General features: G+C 43.1%; 1 protein-coding gene across 1 annotated transcript in view; it reads left to right on the forward strand.

Moving 5' to 3' along the window:
- Positions 1-22043, forward strand: part of pcloa (piccolo presynaptic cytomatrix protein a) — a gene marked incomplete at both ends in the record, with an annotated part of 97501 nt that extends 75458 nt beyond the window's left edge. The window contains 13 exons of the mRNA XM_083794564.1: positions 832-882; positions 1717-1847; positions 5028-5054; positions 7000-7093; positions 8713-8784; positions 9791-10061; positions 10978-11241; positions 12676-12912; positions 15745-15886; positions 16304-16365; positions 19431-19565; positions 20328-20473; positions 21900-22043. Coding sequence (XP_083650690.1) covers positions 832-882; positions 1717-1847; positions 5028-5054; positions 7000-7093; positions 8713-8784; positions 9791-10061; positions 10978-11241; positions 12676-12912; positions 15745-15886; positions 16304-16365; positions 19431-19565; positions 20328-20473; positions 21900-22043 — 1776 coding nt within the window. The remainder of the gene's footprint in view (positions 1-831; positions 883-1716; positions 1848-5027; positions 5055-6999; positions 7094-8712; positions 8785-9790; positions 10062-10977; positions 11242-12675; positions 12913-15744; positions 15887-16303; positions 16366-19430; positions 19566-20327; positions 20474-21899) is intronic.
- Between the last annotated feature and the right edge of the window lie 341 nt (positions 22044-22384).

Here is a 22384-nt window from a genome sequence, read left to right on the forward strand (position 1 = left end):
CAAATATGCCAGTCTAACCACCGATCCGACACAGGGGTAAGGGGAATGTGTGTGTGGAATGTTTTGGAGTTGTCCCAAACTGCAAGTGCACATTTGAGTGAGGAGTCTGCTATAAACACAACACGAGATATATATAGCTAGATAGCTATAAACACTATTCCCGGTCAGTGGACTTTGTACATTGTATTATTATAAATATTATTCTCTGGTATCGGTATTCGGTATCGGTATCGGCTAACACAGAAATTGTGGTATCGGGATCGGATCGGAAACGATAAAAGACATCCCTACATCGTCTGCACAGATAGACACTAGGTGGCGCTAAAGCACCTGCCCTCTTGCCCTCTGGACAGCAATGTGCCCTTTTGAAAGTTCGTATTTTTTTTTGTACAGTTTGTTCATCTTTTTTTTGTTTTGTACAGTGTAAGCAGTATGTGGCTAATGGTGACATCGATCAATTCTGGATTAAATGCTTCTAATATATTATTTATGCCACAAAATCTATAAATCTCACACTATTAAGTTGCCCTTTTCTTCACTTGAGCTCCTATATCCCCTCAAAATGTCTGTGCACGCCACTGCTGGCCTTGTGTTAAGTAAAACATCTAAAGATTAGACTGTGTGTTTACTGGAGGCAAGCCATGGAAAAATAAATTATAACTACTGGACCGTGGAGCATATTTATTTATCTTGGAATAAAGATTTCAGGCTCTCATTTTAAGACAGGAGCTCAAAATGAATATTCATGAACTCACACTTTAAAAACAATGCTTTCTGCCCGACAGCCATTATACAGTATATAATTAAGTATGTTCATCTCTTGTGTTACAGACAGCAGAGGTGGTCAAGACCCAGTCCCACCCCGTCTCTGGAGAGATACAGGTACAACTTTGATTGGAAAGCACTGCTACTGCAGCTACACGAATAAACATAACTTGACTATACGTAACAGCTGTGTCTCACTAAAAGTATGTAAATGAATTAAAGATGATTCTGACACACATTAGTTCCCTAGCAACCTAGAGGTGTTTTAGCCGCATCTATGCCTGACAAAGACAGACAGCAGGCAGGCGGGCGAACGGACAGACGGACGGACGGACGCTTTGTGTTACTTGCTATTGTAGAACATAACTCTTACGATTTAAGATAGCATAGTTTGATTTATTTATTAGTAGTTTGCAAATAAAGCACAGGAAAGTACAGTTCAATACAAGGTCTGTAGTAGTTTTTTTGCAGGGTCCCGTTCCGAATTGCAGGCAACCTATAAGTGCTCTTTTCGAGTGGTTTGGAGGGACAGTAAGGGCCGATTCATACTCCTATTTTACCGCTGTTTCGGCGCTGTAGTGCCGCAATGATTTCGGCTCGTCAGAAACTTTCAGTAGAGCTGACTTTAGGACGGTATCCGCCCCCCCGAACCTCAAATGACGTCACATTGTAGGCTCTATAGAGCCGAACCGACTTTTATTCGGCTCTAAAATAGGAGTATGAATCGGCCCTAAGGATTCACACTTTTTTATTGCGAGACTGGATTACGACCCAGGCCCCAAATCTGGGTTGAATGTGATTTGTGGAGCTCACTCTGGTGTTATGATTGTGGAAGTCTTTAACGTTAGTCTGATATATCGAACCTATAGTCAGACAAAACTCCTTATATATTTTTATTTTGTTCTGTTTTGTTCACCTTTGATTCCAACATACTGTCTCTGCTTGTCGCAGCTTCAAATCCACTACGACAAACAGCTGGGCAACCTGATCGTCCATGTGCTCCAGGCCAGGAACCTCGCTCCATGGGACAACAACGGCTACTCCGACCCGTTCGTTAAGGTCTACCTTCTGCCAGGGAGAGGGTGAGTCAACAAGGGCCAAACTAGCTCTGGTCCATAGCCTTAAGGGCCAAACTAGCTCTGGTCCATAGCCTTAAGGACTTCTCTGGTCCATAGCATTAAGGACTTCTCTGGTCCATAGCCTTAACAAGGGCCAAACTAGCTCTGGTCCATAGCATTAACAAGGGCCAAACTAGCTCTGGTCCATAGCCTTAACAAGGGCCAAACTAGCTCTGGTCCATAGCCTTAAGGACCAAACTAGTTCTGGTCCATATCCTTAACAAGGGCCAAACTAGTTCTGGTCCATAGCCTTAACAAGGGCCAAACTAGCTCTGGTCCATAGCCTTAAAAAGGGCCAAACTAGCTCTGGTCCATAGCCTTAAAAAGGGCCAAACTAGCTCTGCTCCAGAGCCTTAACAAGGGCCAAACTAGCTCTGGTCCATAGCCTTAAGGGCCAAACTAGCTCTGGTCCATAGCCTTAAGGGCCAAACTAGCTCTGGTCCATAGCCTTAAGGGCCAAACTAGCTCTGGTCCATAGCCTTAAGGGCCAAACTAGCTCTGGTCCATAGCCTTAAGGGCTTCTACTAGCTCTGGTCCATAGCCTTAAGGGCTTCTACTAGCTCTGGTCCATAGCCTTAAGGACTTCTACTAGCTCTGGTCCATAGCCTTAAGGACTTCTACTAGCTCTGGTCCATAGCCTTAAGGGCCTTAAGGGCCAAACTAGCTCTGGTCCATAGCCTTAAGGGCCTTAAGGGCCTTAAGGGCCAAACTAGCTCTGGTCCATAGCCTTAACCCAGTCGTTCTTAAGTCGTTCTTTGATTTTTCAAAAATAGCAGACCTACAAGCTCGCATTGCGTCACTCGGTGGCACGCTATGAGCTTGTAGATCTGCTATTTTTCAATAGCTAAAGCATAACATAATGCTAACACCAAAAGGGGTTCCCGCCCAGAATGGGTTAAGGCTATGTTACTCTGGACTTCCTGCGCTCGGATGAAATGCAGCACAGCCTGTTGACTTCTGCAAAAATAAAAAATAACGATTTTTGCTACTCACCAATACAAAGACGGTTTCGTGGTGAAGACAGCCTATACTTTCCCTAGTTGACGCACTCCCACCACATGTATATAAAATGCACTTTTTGTCCAGAAAATAAAAATATATATGCTTTAGTTACAGTTACAGATCAATAGAAGATCCTATTGACCCGTGTATTTTAGACATGTGGTGTTATTTTTATTTTTGCAGCAGTCGAAGGGCTTGCAGTCTTTCATGCGTGCGCAGGAAGAAGTTGAAAGTACCATAACGCTGAACTGTTAAAATCAATGAGTAATGTATTGGATATCATATTATGTATTGTAAGAGGCTAAACGTCTACTCTAAATTGGAGGTGGGATGCCGTTTGGATGGATAATGGATAATAAACATACTGTAGGCTTCTGTAAAATATATTTAAGTGTTCACAATGGTGTTTAGACTGTTTACAAATTCTTACAAATTAACTAATTTGTAAGAATTTCAGTGAACAATCGTGCATGTTTTCAGGTGGCAACAGTTTCTGTTGTGAGAAACATCTGATTGAGAAAAAATTATTAACATTGATTGATGACTATGAGGTCAACATGACCTCATGTTAACCAGTGAGATAGATATATCGTGTTCAATATAACTGTCACTATCAGTTGGTATTGGAAGCCATACATTTGAGTCTGTCTTGAGTAAAATACACTCGCAGTGACATTCTCATTGAAATCCAGCTTCAACAGCAGCCATTTTGTTAAGATTGAAGCCTCAAACCTAATTTCCATTCATTTTAAAAAATCGATTTACAATTGATTTTAGCTTGCCATGACATGTTTGAGTGTACACTACAGCACATCAACCACTCCTGGTATCAATTTCCATCACACCTATTTTTAACCTGTACACCGGGGGGTGCGGGCCCAATGTTTTACAAATCTGTAAAAGACCAATGAGGTAATTTTCCTAAATCAATATAAAACGACAAGCGGAACTAATTATGTAAATTATACAGGCTTGAGATTGTACTTATATTGACTGCTGATGGGGATTTCTATAGGTTCTGGGACATGGGAAATCAATAGGTCCCATATTTGGTTGTAATATGAGCCACGCTCTTATATCGCGGCACTCCTGGTTCAGGGTGATTATGCTGTAAGTATAATATAATTGGCTCTCCCACCTTTCCAGGGCTATCTGTGGGGTCCCTGGAGAACCGCTGATGTATTTTTGCAGGGGCGTTTCAGATAAACGTGGACGGTGGATACCATAATGCATGTGCACAGTGCAAGTGTGTGCCACGTGTACTGCTTTGCACTTAAACACTCACAGCTCTTAGGATCAGCAGCTACGGTCCATGTTCTTACACCCACATTATACTGTATGTACGTGTGCCTCTCCACAACACCAAAACAAATTATGACAACACATCACAGCCACCCCCCTGTTGCTGCTTCGCACACTGGAACACAAAAATATAAAATATAACACGCATCATCCTAAAATGTTATCTGCTCTGTGCAAAAGGCAGGGAGCTCCCAGTGTGAACGATGAAGCCAGTGTGGACGTCACGTGAATTTAACCTTGCAGAATTTAATACATTTGAATGGCAAACAGGGAAAAGGAAAAAATAAGTCTGATTATGTAGACGTCTATACTTCTCACCTGATTTATAACCCCCAGGGAAACATTTCCCTAATCGGTTCATATGTTCTCATTCGCTATAGCTTCTTCAGTACGACGAAATGTTCGCGTAAATGATGTTCCCATATAGAGTAAACTAGAGGATGAAGCAGTGTGTATGCTTTACTTTGCGATTGAGAAGTCGCTATTTGTGTCAGAATAGAGGTGCAAAAACACATATCCCCAGCTCCACCCTTTCGTGACCAATTAGTATGGTCACCAATGGTTGCAAAATGTTGACATGCTGAATTAAATGGTCAAATCCAAATATCGGATAGAAGCTTAAAAATGGAGTGACTATACGCGTCACCACATCCATAATTTTTTCATGTACCAGTAACACTTTCCTTTTTCCACGCATGCACACACACACACACGCACACACACACACACACACACACACACACACAGAGCGTCCACAGACCCACCACTGACCCCTCGCTGCCCACTGACAATTGTTTCTGTTTGTTGTTTTCTAACTCTAATGCATGCTGGACCCCTCAGTCAGGTCATGGTTGTCCAGAATGCCAGGTATGTGACTTATTGCCCACAATGGTTGGTTATGACACTTTGGTCACTTTGTTTTGCCTTGGTTGACATTTGGTTGTTGGGTGGTCAAGGTTGTTGGGTGGTCAGGGTTGCAGAACTGTCCATGCCGTACCCTAACCCCCAACCGGTAGGTCATTGCTTGCGATACCCAATTTATCTCAGTGATTCCAACCCCCCCTTTTCACCCTCTGACACTTGTGTGTCACCCTGTACCCCCCCTCCCCCTATGCAATTTAGAGCAAGGCCCATCCCTTTAAACAAAAATATTAACATCAGCCATATCACTGTAACATACTAGCCTTTACTGTATGCCGATAATAACCCCCTCTTTCCCGACTAACTCTTGTGTTCTCCCAGTAGTTAGACGTCCTGTTTGTCTCCCTAACCATTGTGATTTGATACCATAACATAGAGCCTGTGATTTGATACCATAACATAGAGCCTGTGATTTGATACCATAACATAGAGCCTGTGATTTGATACCATAACATAGAGCCTGTGATTTGATACCATAACATAGAGCCTGTGATTTGATACCATAACATAGAGCCTGTGATTTGATACCATAACATAGAGCCTGTGATTTGATACCATAACATAGAGCCTGTGATTTGATACCATAACATAGAGCCTGTGATTTGATACCATAACATAGACTAGAGCCTTGCATCTTTCTGGGTTGATCGATCTTTGTGATTGTGTTCAGAATCTATCCTCCACTAGTGTCCTTCCTTGAGTACTTGATGGCTCACTAACACACTAAAACATACAGTATACAGAGCACACACACACACACACACACACACACACACGCACGCAGCCACGCACGCACACGAGCGCGCGCACACACACACACACACACACACACACACACACACACACACACACACTACTTTACCCTGCATTCTGTACTTTCACGAATACACATTAAGCTCTCCACAAAACTCCACAAAAGGCATTGTGTTAGAACTTCTGCCATATATATGGTCATCTATACCCCTTCCGTATCCTACTACAGTATATTTACCCTATAGTTCTACATCGGGACATAAAACTGACGCCCCTATAATAACATCTCATCACATCAGTACATATCTTATCACCTTATATTATAAATACATTGTGTTCAAAAGTCTCTTGGCATCCATAAAGCTTAATTTATACGCCGTCGTTCTACGGCGTATAGATCAGGCTTTAACACTGTGTGGTCTCATGTTGCATCACCCAACACTACGCATCGTTCATACTGTACATGCTACTGTACATGCCTTCTACACTGCAAAATCCAGAGTGCTCGTTTAAAGGACCACTTCACCACTTTTCAACCTATCTTCATATAATAGGTCCTCACTAATAATCATGAAAAAATTGTGCAATTTTTTTCTACTCGGTCTGTGTCTCATAGGAGGGCTGTGGGCAGTTCAGAAACCGTCTTCCAGTGACATCATCGACGGGGAATCCAAGCTAATAGAAACTGCAGGCTTTCTAGTCCTGAATATTTTTGTAAAAAAAGTCTTGTTTAAAAAAGAATCTGCCTAATGATGATGTCACTGGAAGACGGTTTCTAAACTGCCCACAGCCCTCCTATGAGACACAGACTAAGTAGAAAAGAATCGTGCCATTTTATCATGATTATTACTAGTGAGAACCTATTATATGAAGATAGGTTGAAAAGTGGTCCTTTAAGTCTCCCTTGTTTAAATTGATGCCGGGGGGATTTTGCAGCGTAGCGTTATGTGACATTGTGTCGCTCCCGTGTTGTTGCTCGTTGCATTGTGGTTCTCCCCCCCCCCCCCCCCCCCCTGCCCCGTCCCCTCCCCTGTGAACTCCGCTCCGCTCCCCGTTCCGTACCTTCCGGTATGCCTCATTCTTTGACCCAGAGTGTCGGTGTGTTGTGTGTGTGTGTCCCCCCCCCCCCCCCCCGCAGTGCTGAAAATAAAAGGAGGTCCAAACATGCCGGCAGGACGCAGAACCCGGAGTGGAACCAGACGGTCATCTATAAGAACATACACCTGGAGCAGGTATACAGCACGGAGGCGTTTTGTTTTTTGACACTGTCTGCTACACATGCCATAAAGCAGTGGTTCTCAACCTGTTTCATTTCAATTACCTCCAGTTTTATATGCATTAAATATAATTTACAATTTAGGCATTTAGCAGACGCTCTTGATCCAGAGTGACTTACATTAAGCAAAAACAAAGCATGGCATACATCACATATATAAAAAGTAGTTATCATGAATCATGTATAAACTAAGAACATAACAGTGGAGTATCTATGTCAACTATACATACTATACTACCGGCATATTATATATTATACAATATACATGTGTACTATAAAGTGCTATGACTACATAAAATGCAATTATAGTGCTGTCTACGTAACAAGCTATAAGTCTGTCTACAATACTATCTAAGTCAGGCCTAAGTGATTAGGCCACACACACCTATTTGATAGTTAAAACCCCTGTAAGGTCCATTTGGTCTATAAATCATTTACCCGGGGACCCCCTGCAACAAACCCGATGTTGAGAACCACAGCCCTAAAGCGACGTGTTCTGACCTACACACAAAGCCAACGTCCCTCAAAGAGACGACAATGTTTCAGCAATTTGGAGTGCACTTACAAAATTAAAATGAGAACCATTTTTACTCAATTATGGGTTTGCTGTAATGTTTGTTTGTGGTTGGGCTGCTTTGCTTTCTTACGCACTGTTGCAGAATATTATATGCCACTTTCTGCCATTCATATTTTGGTCATACAGATGGAAACCTTCACAAATCTTTAAAACAAAAAATCTAATAATTTCTAAACTTGTGAATGTAGAAGATTGGCAAAAAGACACAATCACTATTAGGCTACTGAGACTCAACAGTCAAATCTCTAGTAGACTTTGTGTTAATTACCGTTTGCACCGAGCATGACCTCGCTTGTACTCTACTTGCTAGTTTGAGTCGACAAATCACAGGCCCCTCACCCCTGCGCGCCTGTCGCTGGGGGCCTATGACTACCAGTGCGGAACTGTTCTTAATATAATCCCCCCCTGTGATTGAAGGGGGGGTCAAGCGTTGTTTTTTTTCGCAGAGCAGATGGCAACACCATCGGGAGTTAATCATCCTATTTTACATGATCCACTGAGCTCATATTATCAATCACAGACTTATGGGTTTTGTTGGGGGTTTCCTTGGTATGTGTTTAAACCCATTTAGACCTGACTTCTAAATCCTGACAGTTTTCTGAAATACCTCATGGTTCTGTATCAGTGGTGCTCCATATTTCATGTCAAGGACCCCCAGAATTATATGTATTTGGCCACCGACCCCAATCTGAAAATATGTTGTTCCAGGGAACTCCCTAGAAGCAAAGATTTGAGTTAAAAACATTCGCTCTGAAAGAATATATATTCAAAGATTTGCGCCACACCGAGTGCCGCGCTATGAGCTTGTAGATCTGCTATTTTGTCAATAGCTAAAGTATAACATAACATTAGACCGTCTTAGATGTCTGTTTTCGCTTGATGCCGACATCAAACCATTTCTCTCTGATGCTCATTGTCATTTTGTTTCTTTTTTCATTCGGGCCAAAATAAAGGTGTTTTTTGTGCGTAACTTAACCCTCTCGACATGTGCATTTCAGCTGAGGAAAAAGACCTTAGAAGTGAGCGTGTGGGACTACGATAAGTGCTCCTCCAATGACTTCTTAGGGGAGGTAAGATCATTTTTACAGCTTGCAACTGCACTCATAATAACCCAAATAATAATTTCCAGTAAAAGGGAGGACAGTCTGATATCCTATCAATCAATATGACTATCATCATCATCATCATTCCTGCAGGAGACAGTTAATTGTTAATATTTAACAATAATTCAGCATAACAGTTAAGGAGGGAGAGATCTTCGTTTAAGCCACCCGGAATAACAGACTGTAGATGAATGATCCATCTAGATTCCGTTTGAAGGAGTCTTGTGTCTAAATCACCACCTCTTCTGGATGTCTTAACTTGTTCTATAACTATAAATAGACAGATTTTCTGCAGAGTGACTGGCTTCCATGAAGTGTCTCTCTGGCAACAGGAGAGTTGATGTCCTTGCGTCTGATGGCACTCATGTGATGGTTCTATGATGCGTGTGCGGACGGACTGTCCTGGATGTTTTGCCTACATACTGTGTTAGTTTCCTTGGAGCTCTTACAGGCGACACAGTGTAGACTGTAGAGGGTAGAACCCGGTGACTCCAGCCGCCCTGTGCGTTGCTGGGGCGGTATGTAGCAGTCTGCTTTCACCATAGTCTCTGATGCTTTGCGATCTATAATGAGAGAAAAGAGGTGGGTCAGTGAACACAGTTTGGCACCTTCAGGGTCAGCTGACAGGACATGCCAGTGCTTCTCTATGATGCGACATATATCATTGCTCAAAGGATTATAGGTAGTGATGCAGGCACAGGAATTGTGTCTATGAGGTGACAGTACTTCATTAGACACCCTGGAGTTGTTTTTATGTGCAATGGTGTATTAACTTTGTATTTAGGGTTTCTTCCTGGAGGCTGAACCCTTGACAGTCAAACGTGCCAATGAAGTAAACAGTAATATAGTGACCTGCCTGGCATGTGAACACGTCCATCATAGGTCATTCTGTGTCACCAGGTCCTCATAGACTAGTCCATTCTGTGTCACCAGGTCCTCATAGTGGTTCTGTGTCATGGTTCTGTGTCACCAGGTCCTCATAGACCTGTCCAACACGGTCCAGCTGGACAACACCCCCCGCTGGATCCCTCTGAAGGAGCAGACGGAAGGCGACAACCACCGGCGGTCCCACTCCTCCAGCCAGGGCCGGCAGCACTCGTCCAAACCCTCCTCCTCCTCCTCCCAGTCCCAACACTCCTCTCCCAGGAGCTCCGCCCAGCAGCTGGACAGCCAGACAGAGGCGCCCGCCAAGTCGTCGGTCAGCAAGAGCCGCAGTCACGGGGTCTTCCCCGATCCAGCCAAGGGTAGGAGATAATAATGGCATTCCTTAATTCTTCACCTTCTTCACCAAGTCCTCCACCTCCTCCACAACCACCACCCTTATTATCACAACCTCACAACCTTCTGTCTTCTGTTGGATCTCTGCTTTCCATTCTCCTTTTCTCTCTCTCTCTGTCTTTCTCTTCCTTTATTTCTTCCTTAACCACTTGAGCCCTACTTTTTTTGTATGATGATTACTTAGCGAAAATAGCCAATCTACAAGCTTGGCAATTGTTTTGAGAAGATTTGCAATTGTTTGCTATTACAACAATATAGCCTACATACAAACTTAAACTTCTGCAAATGTGCCCAAAATAGGGACACCAGGGTGAATGTGGTTAATAGTTGTATTACATTACTACTTACTCTCTATCTATCTATCTATCTATTTATCTATCTATCTATCTATCTATCTATCTATCTATCTATCTATCTATCTATCTATCTATCTATCTATCTATCTATCTATCTATCTATCTATCTATCTATCTATCTATCTATCTATCTATCTATCTATCTATCTATCTATCTATCTGTCTATCTGTCAACACAAGATCCTTCTATCCACTCTTCACGTCAAACATGTTAGTTTTAGCTTCACGCTTTTCCGTAGCAGCTTGTGTCTTATTTTGGGTTGCCATGTCTTCACTCAGCTCAGAGGCTTTTCCCCTCAATGTTGCTTTTCCCCGTCACTGAGGGCAACGTGGCCGTGGAAGGCTTTGAATTATATCCTGATTTAGCGCAAACTATTATTCAAATTACCAGGGATTAAATAAAGTTACAAGACAAGTTAGCTAAACAACAGTACAACACACGACTCAGCGAGACTACAGTATAACAGACTGTATGTCGGCCGCCACTCGCAGCTTTTTGGTAATTCGGTGAATCTGGTTGTTTTAGAAACGCAGGCGCCGGCAGCTAGTGAGAAATCTCACGGCGGTAGCCCCGCCGCCACCTCGAAGCCTTCCCCGCCCGAGAGCCTAACCCACGGACACGCTCAGCAGCAGCACGCTCGCTCACGTGGCGCTTCACGCTCCTCCGGGAAAAGCGCCGCCTCACGGCAGCACCACCACCATCGAGACGGCGGCGGCGCCACTGGAAGCGGCGAAAGCGCTGGCGACTCCGCCCCTAAGCAGCAGCCGCCGCCCCAACGCCTCCAGCCAAGTAAACCAAGACGCAAATAAAGCCTCCCGCTTTACCGCCGCATGGCCTCCCAGCACTCATCTCTTCCACCTTCTGTTATACGTTCTTTATTTTGTTTTCCCGTTACCTCAGTTTTATCTTCTTTTATTTACCCTCTCCCCTCCCCTCCCCTCCCCCCTCGTGTCCACGGTGTGACCACGTCCGCTGTTCTTCTGTACCTTCGTCTCACCGTCGTCTCGTCTGGATCTCCTAGCTCGCTCCTCTTTCACCCCCGCTCACAAACCAAAACGGGTCGCTCGCCTGTCTTAAACCATTAATTAATTAATTTAACCTTTTAATTTAATTGCATTGATTAATAACGTGCAGTGTAATATATGATCGAGGTTATGATATAGGCGTATGAAGACTTAAAACAATGTAAATAATGACAAAATATATCATTACTTTGTCTTCAATTATATTCGTTCCCAAGCAAAGATTTGCACTATTATAGATTTCACTTCTGTTGAAAGATGTGTTTGGAAAACAACACTCTCGCTTTTATTTAGCTAAATCGGACGCAAGACCAACGGACACATGACCCATGTTCCCATGTTCTGTAAGGACACAGACACATGACCCATGTTCCCATGTTCTGTAAGGACACAGACACATGTTCCCATGTTCTGTAAGGACGCAGACACATGACCCATGTTCCCATGTTCTGTAAGGACACAGACACATGACCCATGTTCCCATGTTCTGTAAGGACGCAGACACATGACCCATGTTCCCATGTTCTGTAAGGACACAGACACATGACCCATGTTCCCATGTTCTGTAAGGACACAGAGACACATGACCCATGTTCCCATGTTCTGTAAGGACACAGACACATGACCCATGTTCCCATAACTGGGTTGTTCACTAGATTAAAATTACACAAATGATCTCACAGACCTCATACTCTGTAGGTAAAAGTCTACGGATTGTTTTATGCAAAACACTGAGACAGAAGAAAGCTGCTTCCCTCCTTTTGCCCTTTTTTTCCTTTTAGTTTTTTGTTCTATTAACAAACGACGGACGGCTCTGTTGCCAAGCTGCTCCAGTGACATCATTGCTGTGCATGTAGTCCACTGCCCCACTCCCTCCCCCCCTATCTTTTTTACTACAACTGGACCCACAATGCACTTCAGTAGACGCTGCACAACCCCCCCCGCCCCTAGTGATACGTGGGCGGGGTTACATGGTGGCTGCATGTGATTGACAGTCAAAGCTGGTTGCCATGATGAAGATATACCGCTCTCCATCTTACCCCCATCCCCCCCCCCCCATGTTGACCTATGACCCCATCCGGCCATGTGACCTTTGTCTCCTGGTGGGTGTGACCTCTGACCTCCTCTCCATCCAACCTCCTGTGAAACGAAAAAAAAACCCCACAAAAAACAAAAACAAAACCCTTCGCCGCCGCCCCAGTCGCCATCATCCTCCGACCGCCGGGCCAACGCGGCCGCCTCTCCCTGAGGCGCCACCGGCACAGCGTGGCGGGCGTGCTCACCGTGCAGAAAACGGCGCCGGCCTCGTCGTCGCCGTCGTCGTCCGATTGGCTGCCCGCTCTGCTCCCGCGGGCCGCCAACGCCGCCATCGACGGCAGGGCACGATACATGACCCTCAGGAAGGCCGCGTCGGAAGAGAGGCCGCAGGCCGCCGGAGGTGAGAGTCAACCCTCCCTCCCTCCCCCTCCCCCCCTCCCCACCCCCACGAGTCCTCCTCTCCTCTCGTGTGACTGACGCAGAGGGGTGGAGGAAAGAGAGAGAGAGAGAGAGAGAGAGCATGAGATGATGGGAACCCACTACTAACGCACACCTGCAGAGACGAAACAAAAGAAAAAAGCTATTTAAAAATGACAGGAATAGAAAGAGAGAGACGCACGCAGAAACATCACCGGTGATTCATGCACTGAGACATGCTTCCGTAACCACCTACGTACTCGGCTATTGTTGCTGTTTATGAGAGTTTTTTGGGCCTAACAATGACGTGCCCAAAATAGGGACACCGTGGGTTAAAAAAAAGTGGTTCATGACTTTTCACAGGGTTCAGTAATATTACCAGGAAAGGGATTTTGCATTTTTTTAAGTTTTGGGGTAAAACACTTTTTTAAACAAACCAGCTCCTTCCATCACAGAGGAGAATCTTGTCGTCATGGATACCGAGTGACATCCATGCGTCTTACATACTCGACCTCGATGCCTTATCGAACTGTCACCTTTGTTCACGTTTGGGAAACATCAAGTGTGCAAACGGTCTGTCTTTTGACGGGAATTTAAGACGCATAAAAAAGAATTAAACCACTTTAAAAACAACAAGTTTAGAATGAGATGCTATATATTCTCACACAGAGTTACACATTCCATATAGATGACTAACTGTGATTAGGATCTTCGTATAACCTCTTGTTTGCTGTCTTTTCTTTGACCTTGTGTGTGTAATATTGTAATATTTCTCTGGCTTTTTATCAGTTTTATGTTGATGTTTTTTTTTTTACTGTGTGTGGGTTATTACTGTTGTATACATCTACTCAGTGGTGGAAAGTAACTAAGTAATTTTACTTACTTACTGTACTTCGTAGTACATTTGAAAATAGCCGATCTACAAGCACACAATGCGTCGCAACGCGACTCATTGAGAGCTTGTAGATCGGCTATTTTCAATAGATTTTCTACACATTTTTAACTTGTGAAATGGGACATTCTGCAATATGAATACTTTAATTACATTTTGATGCCGATACTTTTGTACTTTTACTCAAGTACAATTTCAATTCCGTACTTTTACTTGTAACGGAGTATTTCTAAATTGCAGTATTGAGTACTTTTTCCACCACTGCATCTACTGTCCTGTCTGTGTGTGAGAGAAAGATGTACAGTAAGTACAGTATGCTACAACATCTGTCCACATGCCTCTCACCAGTGTTCATGTGCTGTCCCTTACTATGTCCATTACAGTTCAATTCAACATTTAACATTTAACTTTGCTTCCTATTATTTATAGAAGAGGGGATTATGATTGTATTTAACAGATGCATTGGGTTCTGAACTTCTGATGGCTTTTGGTATAGAGCACCGAAGTCCTGACGTAATTCGCTCATCCCTGGTTCGCGGAAGTAATTTCTCTATGGAGAATAACATGTGGTGATCTTAATATCGTCTACTATAAGCGTTGTGGTCCAAAAATAAACAAGCTGTCTCTGCGTTATTGTCAGGGAGGTGTCTCTGTATCGTTATATTGCCAGGGAGGTGTCTCTGAATCGTTATATTGTCAGGGAGGTGTCTCTGAATCGTTATATTGCCAGGGAGGTGTCTCTGTATCGTTTGCAACAGTCAGTCACTCATATATGATACAGTCTGCTTCTAGCGAAAATGTAACTAATTCAGTAGCAGTAACATTAGCGTTTTCTCTCAGTCAGTTGATTCTTCATATCCATATGAGTGAAACGGCCGGGATGACATGTTTATTTTTCAAACACAGTTCTTATATGAGGCGATCTAAAATCCCCCTATAGGGATTATAATGCAAATAAATAGTACATGAACCTGCGGATTTATAGCGCCCTCTACCGATATTGACGTCAGACTTCGGTGCTCTATTGTTCAGCAATGTTTCCCGGCTCTATAGTCGACACATTCATGGATCTTTGTAGAGGTGCTGTCCCGTTTCTCTCCTGGGCCAGCGCTGCGCTGTCCCAGATCACATTATGCTATTGTTCAACATTGTTCAACATGCACTTAGCTATTGTTCAACATTATTTTGAGTGCATACACAATTGAATCTTTTATTTGCCTGACACATTAATCGCATGGTTTTATCAAAGCCGTACATGTGGAGAGAGAGTGTCCCATCTGGTTGTCAGTTTTAAGTACAGTACTGTCGGGCAGGCCAGTGTTTTATCATTGTTGTTTAGAAGTTGTTTACTGGCCTGTCCTCGGTTTCAAGCAAATAACAACATTCTAGGTACATTTGATTTGGTCACTGTCGTCCGTCCATGTAAATTATTATGACGTTGACGTCGTCACTACCGCTTTGCACCGTGGAACCTTCTTAGTTTCCAATATTGCATACTGTAAAATCTAGTATGCATTTCACATACTATTACAATTTACAATTTAGGCATTTAGCAGACGCTCTTAATCCAGAGCGACTTACATTAAGCAAGAACCAAAAAAAGCATGGGAATACGTCACATAAACAGCATTTATCATGAAACATGCGTAAGCTAAGAACGTAACAGTGGAATATCTATATAATGAAACTATACATATATACGATACTATGCAATACAGTTTATAGTGCTGTCTACATAACATGCTATAAGTCTGTATCAAATGCTATCCATTGAGTTAGCTACTAAGTTTTTGGACATACTAAAAGCTCACAACCCTAATTTGGCATACTACGTAATTCCGGGTTGCAGCCCCATGTGTGTGTTTCTGTTCAGCCCCATGTGTGTGTTTCTGTTCTGACCCGTGCGGTCCGATCTCCACACAGCACGGTCCGGCTACAGGTCTGGTGACGCCCCTGTCACCGCAGCCTCATTGGACAGCGGTTTGAGTGGCAGCGCCTACAGCCTATTGGATGAGGAGGGAGAGACCAATGAGGTGGACAGTGCCATTTTCCAGGTCCCACGATTGTGAGTCGTCTGCTCAGTCATTATCACCTTTGATCATAGAGTCCTATGATGTCATGCTTTGAACATCTCCCATTCTGGGCGGGAACCCCTTTTGGTGTTAGCATTATGTTATGCTTCAGCTATTGAAAAATAGCAGATCTACAAGATCATAGCGCGCCACCGAGTGGCGCGCTACAAGCCTGTAGGTCTGCTATTTTTTTTAAATCGAAGAACGACTGACATAGAAACATAGCTTTTTCAGAAAACTGTCAGGATGTAGAAGACATTTTTAGAATCTGATCTCAGGTCAGAATGGGTTAAGAAATAATACGACACAACGTCCCTCTGCTAGTCTGCATTCAGTTCTCCTGCATGTCTTAGGAAAAACAAAGAATATGCTGTATAATAAAATAACCTTTATTTAATTGTTCTCTCTAGTGGAAAGATATCAAACGGCACCGACGTGATGAAATCATCAATGGGACACAGTGATTCTGAAGGTTAGTCTCGTGTATTCATACTTTCCACCTATTTATTAATTTGCCTGTGTGCACATGAATGCATACAGGTATAAATGCATTCGGGTTCATATCGGGAAAGTGATATATATATTATTTTTTTCTAAGCAATGATTAAAGGTTTGTCTCTGCTATTCTAGCCCATTTATTTAATTTAGACGTATCCCCAGACGTATCAGTAGGTGTTCCTACATTGCCATGGTACTCATTTTTAGTGTTTATTTGAGCTATTTAGCACTTTAATCCGGGTGCCAGAGTGAACAATTCTGAAGATGCCATAAAAATACAAATCTCTTTTTAAAGGACAACTTTAGTTTTTTTCAACCAAGGTTCATGTTTTAGGTTGTTATTAGAGAAACTAAAAGATGAGTGTTCTTTTTTTTTCATTTGCTGCTTTCTTTCGTTTTAGGGGTTTTAGCTGTTTTTGACAGGGGGGCGGGGGCATTACAACATTTTATAGCGATTTCTTTTTGAATTATTTACTATATTCCTAATAAACCCCTGGAAATTTCATCTGGCCACAAAACATCACGAGATCTACTGAATGTGTCAAACTGACATTGAGCCTATGACACACATACTGTAGTGTGGCTTCCCCCCAGTAGGCTACCTTCACATTCAGTAGATCCTGTGATTTATTTGTGGCCAGATGTAATTTCCTGGGGTTTATTAGGGCTATAGTAAATAATAAAAAAATGTATCTCCATAATATTTTGTAAAAATAATACATATTTAGCCCCATGCTCGAATGCCCCCCTGTACAAAACAGCTAAAATCCCTAAAACAAAAGAAAGCAGCAAATGGAAAAAAAAGAACACTCATCTTCTCTCAGTTTCTCTAATAACAACCTAAAACATCAACCTTGGTTGAAAAAAAATAAAGTTGTCCTTTAAAGGGATTGTGACATTTAAAACACATTTTTGTAGATTTTTTGGCTTTTTTGGCTTTTCTTGACATCAATGTCACCAAAAAAAAACGAAGTTTGAACATTCAGTGTATTCTCTGCTTTCTGGACTTCTGTGAATAATTATGCAAAAATGTCTCATCTGGTTGGACGGCAGAGATATACGTAGATCTCCGCTAAAGCTCCGCCCCCTCCCCTCTGCTCCCTGCCTAGTGCCTACCCTCTCTTCTCCGCTTCCTCATTGTGATCGCGACTTTGTTTCTTTGTAATACTTACTAATAATGGCTTCTAGAGAAAAATCAATCTGCTCTGTTGTTGGCTGTGTCAATCAACACAAGTCCTTACACTGGATACCAACTGGCCTAGATGAATCTTTTATTTTTAACGATGACTTCCTACCAAGTTGTCAAAGTAGCGCATCTTGGGTTGACAGGAAAGGGGGAATTACCGACATCTACAGGCTAAAATAATGTGTTTTTCCATGGCTTTTCAGGATGAAGATTAGACATACACAAAAACGAGAAAAAAAGAAATACTGGAGTGGAGTTGAGTGTTCAAACTTTTTAGACACGTTTGAAGGACCATGGCCAAGACTTTTAATGTTGTTAAAATTATGTTATAAATCATGTCATAATACCTTTAAGCTCCAAAAAAAGCGTACTTTTATTATTGGCGCAACGTTTCGCCCCTTTTAGGTCTTCTGGCAACTTCTTGGTGTTTATAGCATTATGTTATGCTTTAGCTATTGAAAAATTGCAGATCTACAAGCCCATAGCGAGCCCTACGAGCTTGTAGGTCTGCTATTTTTGAAAAGTCGTAAAAATGTGGAGCAAATCTTTGAATATATATTTCCGAGCAAACATTTTTAACTAAAATATTGGCTTCTGGGGGGGTCCCTGGAACTACATATTTTGAGATGGGGGTCCGTGGCCCAATAGCAGATAATTCTCAGGGTCCTTGACATGAAAAAGGTTGAGCACCACTGACATAGAAACATGGGTTTCTCAGAAAGAAATTTGGATTTTGAAGCCTTTTTTTTTTAATCGACCTCAGTCCAAAATGGGTTAAAAACAGTGTGCGGGTGTTTTATTATCCTCCCCTAAATTCTCTGTCACGAAATTCACGCAGCATTTCATCACATCGCGTCCTGTCTGTCCTCACCTCTTTGCTGTTTTCATTTGTCCATCTTTCCTCCTCTGTCTACCTTCTCTCTCATCTAACTTACTGTTTTATTAATAGTCTGTGTTTACTAGAGTCTTGTCTACCAAGCTTTTACAAAAATGGCCTTTCCTTTCAGTTAACTGGGGGGTCATTCCGGGCTGTTCAGAACAACTTCAGGTTTGCACTTTGTAGGGCAAACTGACTGTACTCATGTCACCAGTACACTTATGGTCCAGCAGAGGGGGCTGTGTTCACTGTTCACATACTTAAAGGGACACTTTTTACAAAAAAATATATGTTAATGACGTTTAGAAGATTTAGAACACTTTCCCGGGAGTCTTTATGTGTGTAATATGTGGTTTTAGATATTTTAGATTATAGCAGTGAGCCAGCAGTGGTTCTGATGTCATGGACACTGGGCTCACTTCCTTCCTGGACTACAATTCCCATAATGCTTTGGAGGGCTGTCTTACTGAGAAAACAGGTAGTCCAGGAAGTAAGTGAGCCCAGATGTCAATGACATCAGAGACACTGGGCTCACTGCTAAAATATCTAAAAACCACATATTGCACACATAAAGATCCCCAAGAAAGTGTTCTAAATCTGCTAAATGTCATTAACATATTTTGTTTTGCAAAAAGGGTGAAGTGTCCCTTTAATGGATCTGTGGGTACCCAAAGCCTGTCTCTATTGTAAAATGGCTTTAAAACTTCTATCATTATAATAACATTTTTGAAAGCTATTGAAACATTATTGACAATAAAATATAAATACTGTTTTTGTGAGGCGCACCAGCTATTATTGGCTTCAGGGTTAAAAATGGCAAAAATAAATAAATAGCAAAAAATAAAATCACCAGCCTAATTTTTTTTGAAATTGGAATAAACTAATAGAAACGATCTCTCTCTGTGTGTGTGTGTGTGTGTGCGTGTGCGTGTGCGTGTGCGTGTGCGCGTGCGCGTGCGCGTGTGCGTGCGTCCAGGTAAGACTCAGGTGATGGGGGAGATAAAGATTGCTCTGAAGAAGGAGATGAAGACGGAAGGAGAGCATCTAGTCCTGGAGATCCTGCAGTGTCGCAACATCACCTACAAGTTCAAGACTCCAGACCACCTGCCAGGTCAGGGTACGCACGCAGACACGCACACACACACACACACACACACACACACTCTTTTTCACATGTCACATTTTAGTCACCTGGAATGCTTTAGTGTTAGTCTAGTTTTAGTCGACTAAATGTCTTAAGATTTCAGTCAACTAAATTTACTAAATTTACAGCCGTCGTAATGGCTGATTATTTCACTTGCTGAAAATAGCCGATCTACAAGCTCACGGTGCGCGTTGTGAGCTTGTAGATCTGCTATTTTCAGCATGCAACCAAGTGTAAAATGACTTATACTGGATCTCTTGTCCACTAGTCCCGTCCTAACATTTTTGTCTAGTTGTTGACGAAATTGTCAGTATATTTAGTCTTAGTTTTAGTCATCATAGCACAGTTTTCATTCGGTTTCCATTTAGTTTTCGTCAGTGAATAAAGGTAGTCGACGAACATTTTTCCTCTTTGTTTTAGTCGACGAAAACAACACTGACTCACACACACACTGTGATGATTAAAGTGGTCGTTCAATGCATCGTTGCATTTAGATTCCCAATTAACAGATAGTCTAGACGGATGATAGACTGATAGATAGATACAGTAACAGTATAGATCGATTTAATAAATGTGCGTGTGCGTGTGCGTGTGCGTGTGCGTGTGCGTGTGTGTGTGTGTGTGTGTGTGAGAGTGTGTGTGTGTGTGTGTGTGTGTGTGTGTGTGTGTGTGTGTGCGTGTGCGTGCGTGCATGTGCGTGTGCGCGCGTGCATGTGCGTGCGTGTGTAGACCTCTACGTGAAGCTGTACGTGGTCAACATCGCCACCCAGAAGCGGATCATCAAAAAGAAGACGAGAGTGTGTCGCCACGACCGCGAGCCTTCCTTCAACGAGACGTTCCGCTTCTGCATGAACCCCACCGGTCACTCTCTACAGGTAGGCCCCCCCCCCTCTGACTCCATCACCTGTACAGTATGTACAGTACGCTGCACAGGAACATGTATGTTTTAGTCCATACTCAACATTATGCCTTGTGTTCATCAATATGTCCGCAAAGGGACAGGTGTGTCCGTGGCAAAGACATGGCCTTGTCTGTGGCAAAGATTCTGTTTTTTTAGGGGCACATTGGCACAGTTGGTAGTGCTGTCGCCTAAAGGCCTATTCATAGTCTGGATTTTCGGTGGTGAGGTGACCACCGGAGCTGAAATAACATTGAGCGGTGGTGAGTAAAAACAGAGAGAAGGGCTGGAGCGGTGGCGGTGGTTTGCTCTTCACCCCGGCTCGTGACGTCATGTTGTAGTTCGGTGGTCACCTCACCACCGAAAATCCAGACTATGTATGAGCCTTTACATACAGCTAGAAGGTCCTGGGTTCGATTTCCGCTCGGGACGCTGTGGGCGCTGGGGGCGTGTTTCCTCCTCCGCGTGCGTCATCAGTGCCCATACCCAAGGCGGGGTTGGCGAAAGGGCCTTTCTGTGTGGAGTTTGCATGTTCTCCCCGTGTCCCCTAGGGTAGGTACCCTCACAAAAAACATGCGGTAATCCTCGTCCCCAAAACGACCTCCCCCTGGCCAGCCGGGGCGCCTGATGGAGGGGAAAGGAACTGGTTGGAATAACGTGTTCCTTCGACGCGCTACGTCCGGCCGGGGAAACTCTCCCCTGTCAGGTGTAAAAGAAGAAGCTTGGACTCCTCATGCATAGAAAGAGGCATGAGGTCAGTCCGCTGCCCCCCCCCCCCCAGGTTGGCAGAGGAAGTGTAGCGCCCAGGATTACATTAGATAATTGGCACTGGGTGAAAAAAACTGGGTTGCAAAATCGTGGGATAAAATTATTACAAAAAGAAAACATTTTTATGTTCTTATTTTGATCATAATACCCAATTATGAATGTCAAGCCTCCAGGTTTTTTTCAGATTATGTATGACATTATGATTTGATGACACTATGGGACATTATGAGTCCACTAGTACTACTGTCTATTCTCAAACTTTTTACTTGCAAGGAGTGGACCCCTATATCTCTTTCTGTGTTTCTGGTAATATTATTGCCCGCTCATTTTCTCTGTCCGTGGCAAAAATTTTACCCATTTTGGGCGTGAACTCCTTTTGGTGTTAGCATTATCTTATGCTTTAGCTATTGAAAAATAGCAGACCTACAAGCTCGTAGTGCGCCACTCGGTGGCGCGCTATGAGCTTGTAGATCTGCTTTTTCAAAAATCTAAGAACGACTGACATAGAAACATAGCTTTTTCAGAAAACTGTCAGGATGTAGAAGACATTTTTAGTCTTTTATCTCAGGTCAAAATGGGTTAATTTTAAACCACAAACCCCTGTTTTTTGCTCTGTTATTGTGTTCTTGGGTCAGCTGTTCCTCGTGTCGAACGGGGGCAAGTTTGTGAAGAAGACCCTCATCGGGGAGGCGTACGTGTGGCTGGACAAAGTGGACCTGCGTAAGCGAGTGGTCAGCTGGCATAAACTGCTGGCCAGCACGGCCCAGATCCATTCATAAACAAGGACTCCGTCAGAACTTCAGAAGATGTCACCTTCTATAATTATTACTGATCAATTCTATTAGATCTCACAGACCACACTGATCCACTGCCGGATGATGATGACGAGGCCAATCTTGTTCATGTCTTCACACACCGGGAGAGAGACAGAAAGAAATGCGTCTTTGAATGTTTCGCATCCGAACTGTTATAGTTGAGGCGTGCGTCGTTCATACTGGTTGATGCTTTTCAATGTGCCGAATGTGTCGAATACAAATTTGCGTCACATTATTGTGTGAATGTACTCATGGCACAACAAAATATATTTTCTCGGGCGAATTTATCGCACAGGGAAAAAAGA

This window comes from Protomyctophum parallelum, assembly GCF_964188405.1.
Source record: "Protomyctophum parallelum genome assembly, chromosome: 22".
Taxonomy (NCBI): domain Eukaryota; kingdom Metazoa; phylum Chordata; class Actinopteri; order Myctophiformes; family Myctophidae; genus Protomyctophum; species Protomyctophum parallelum.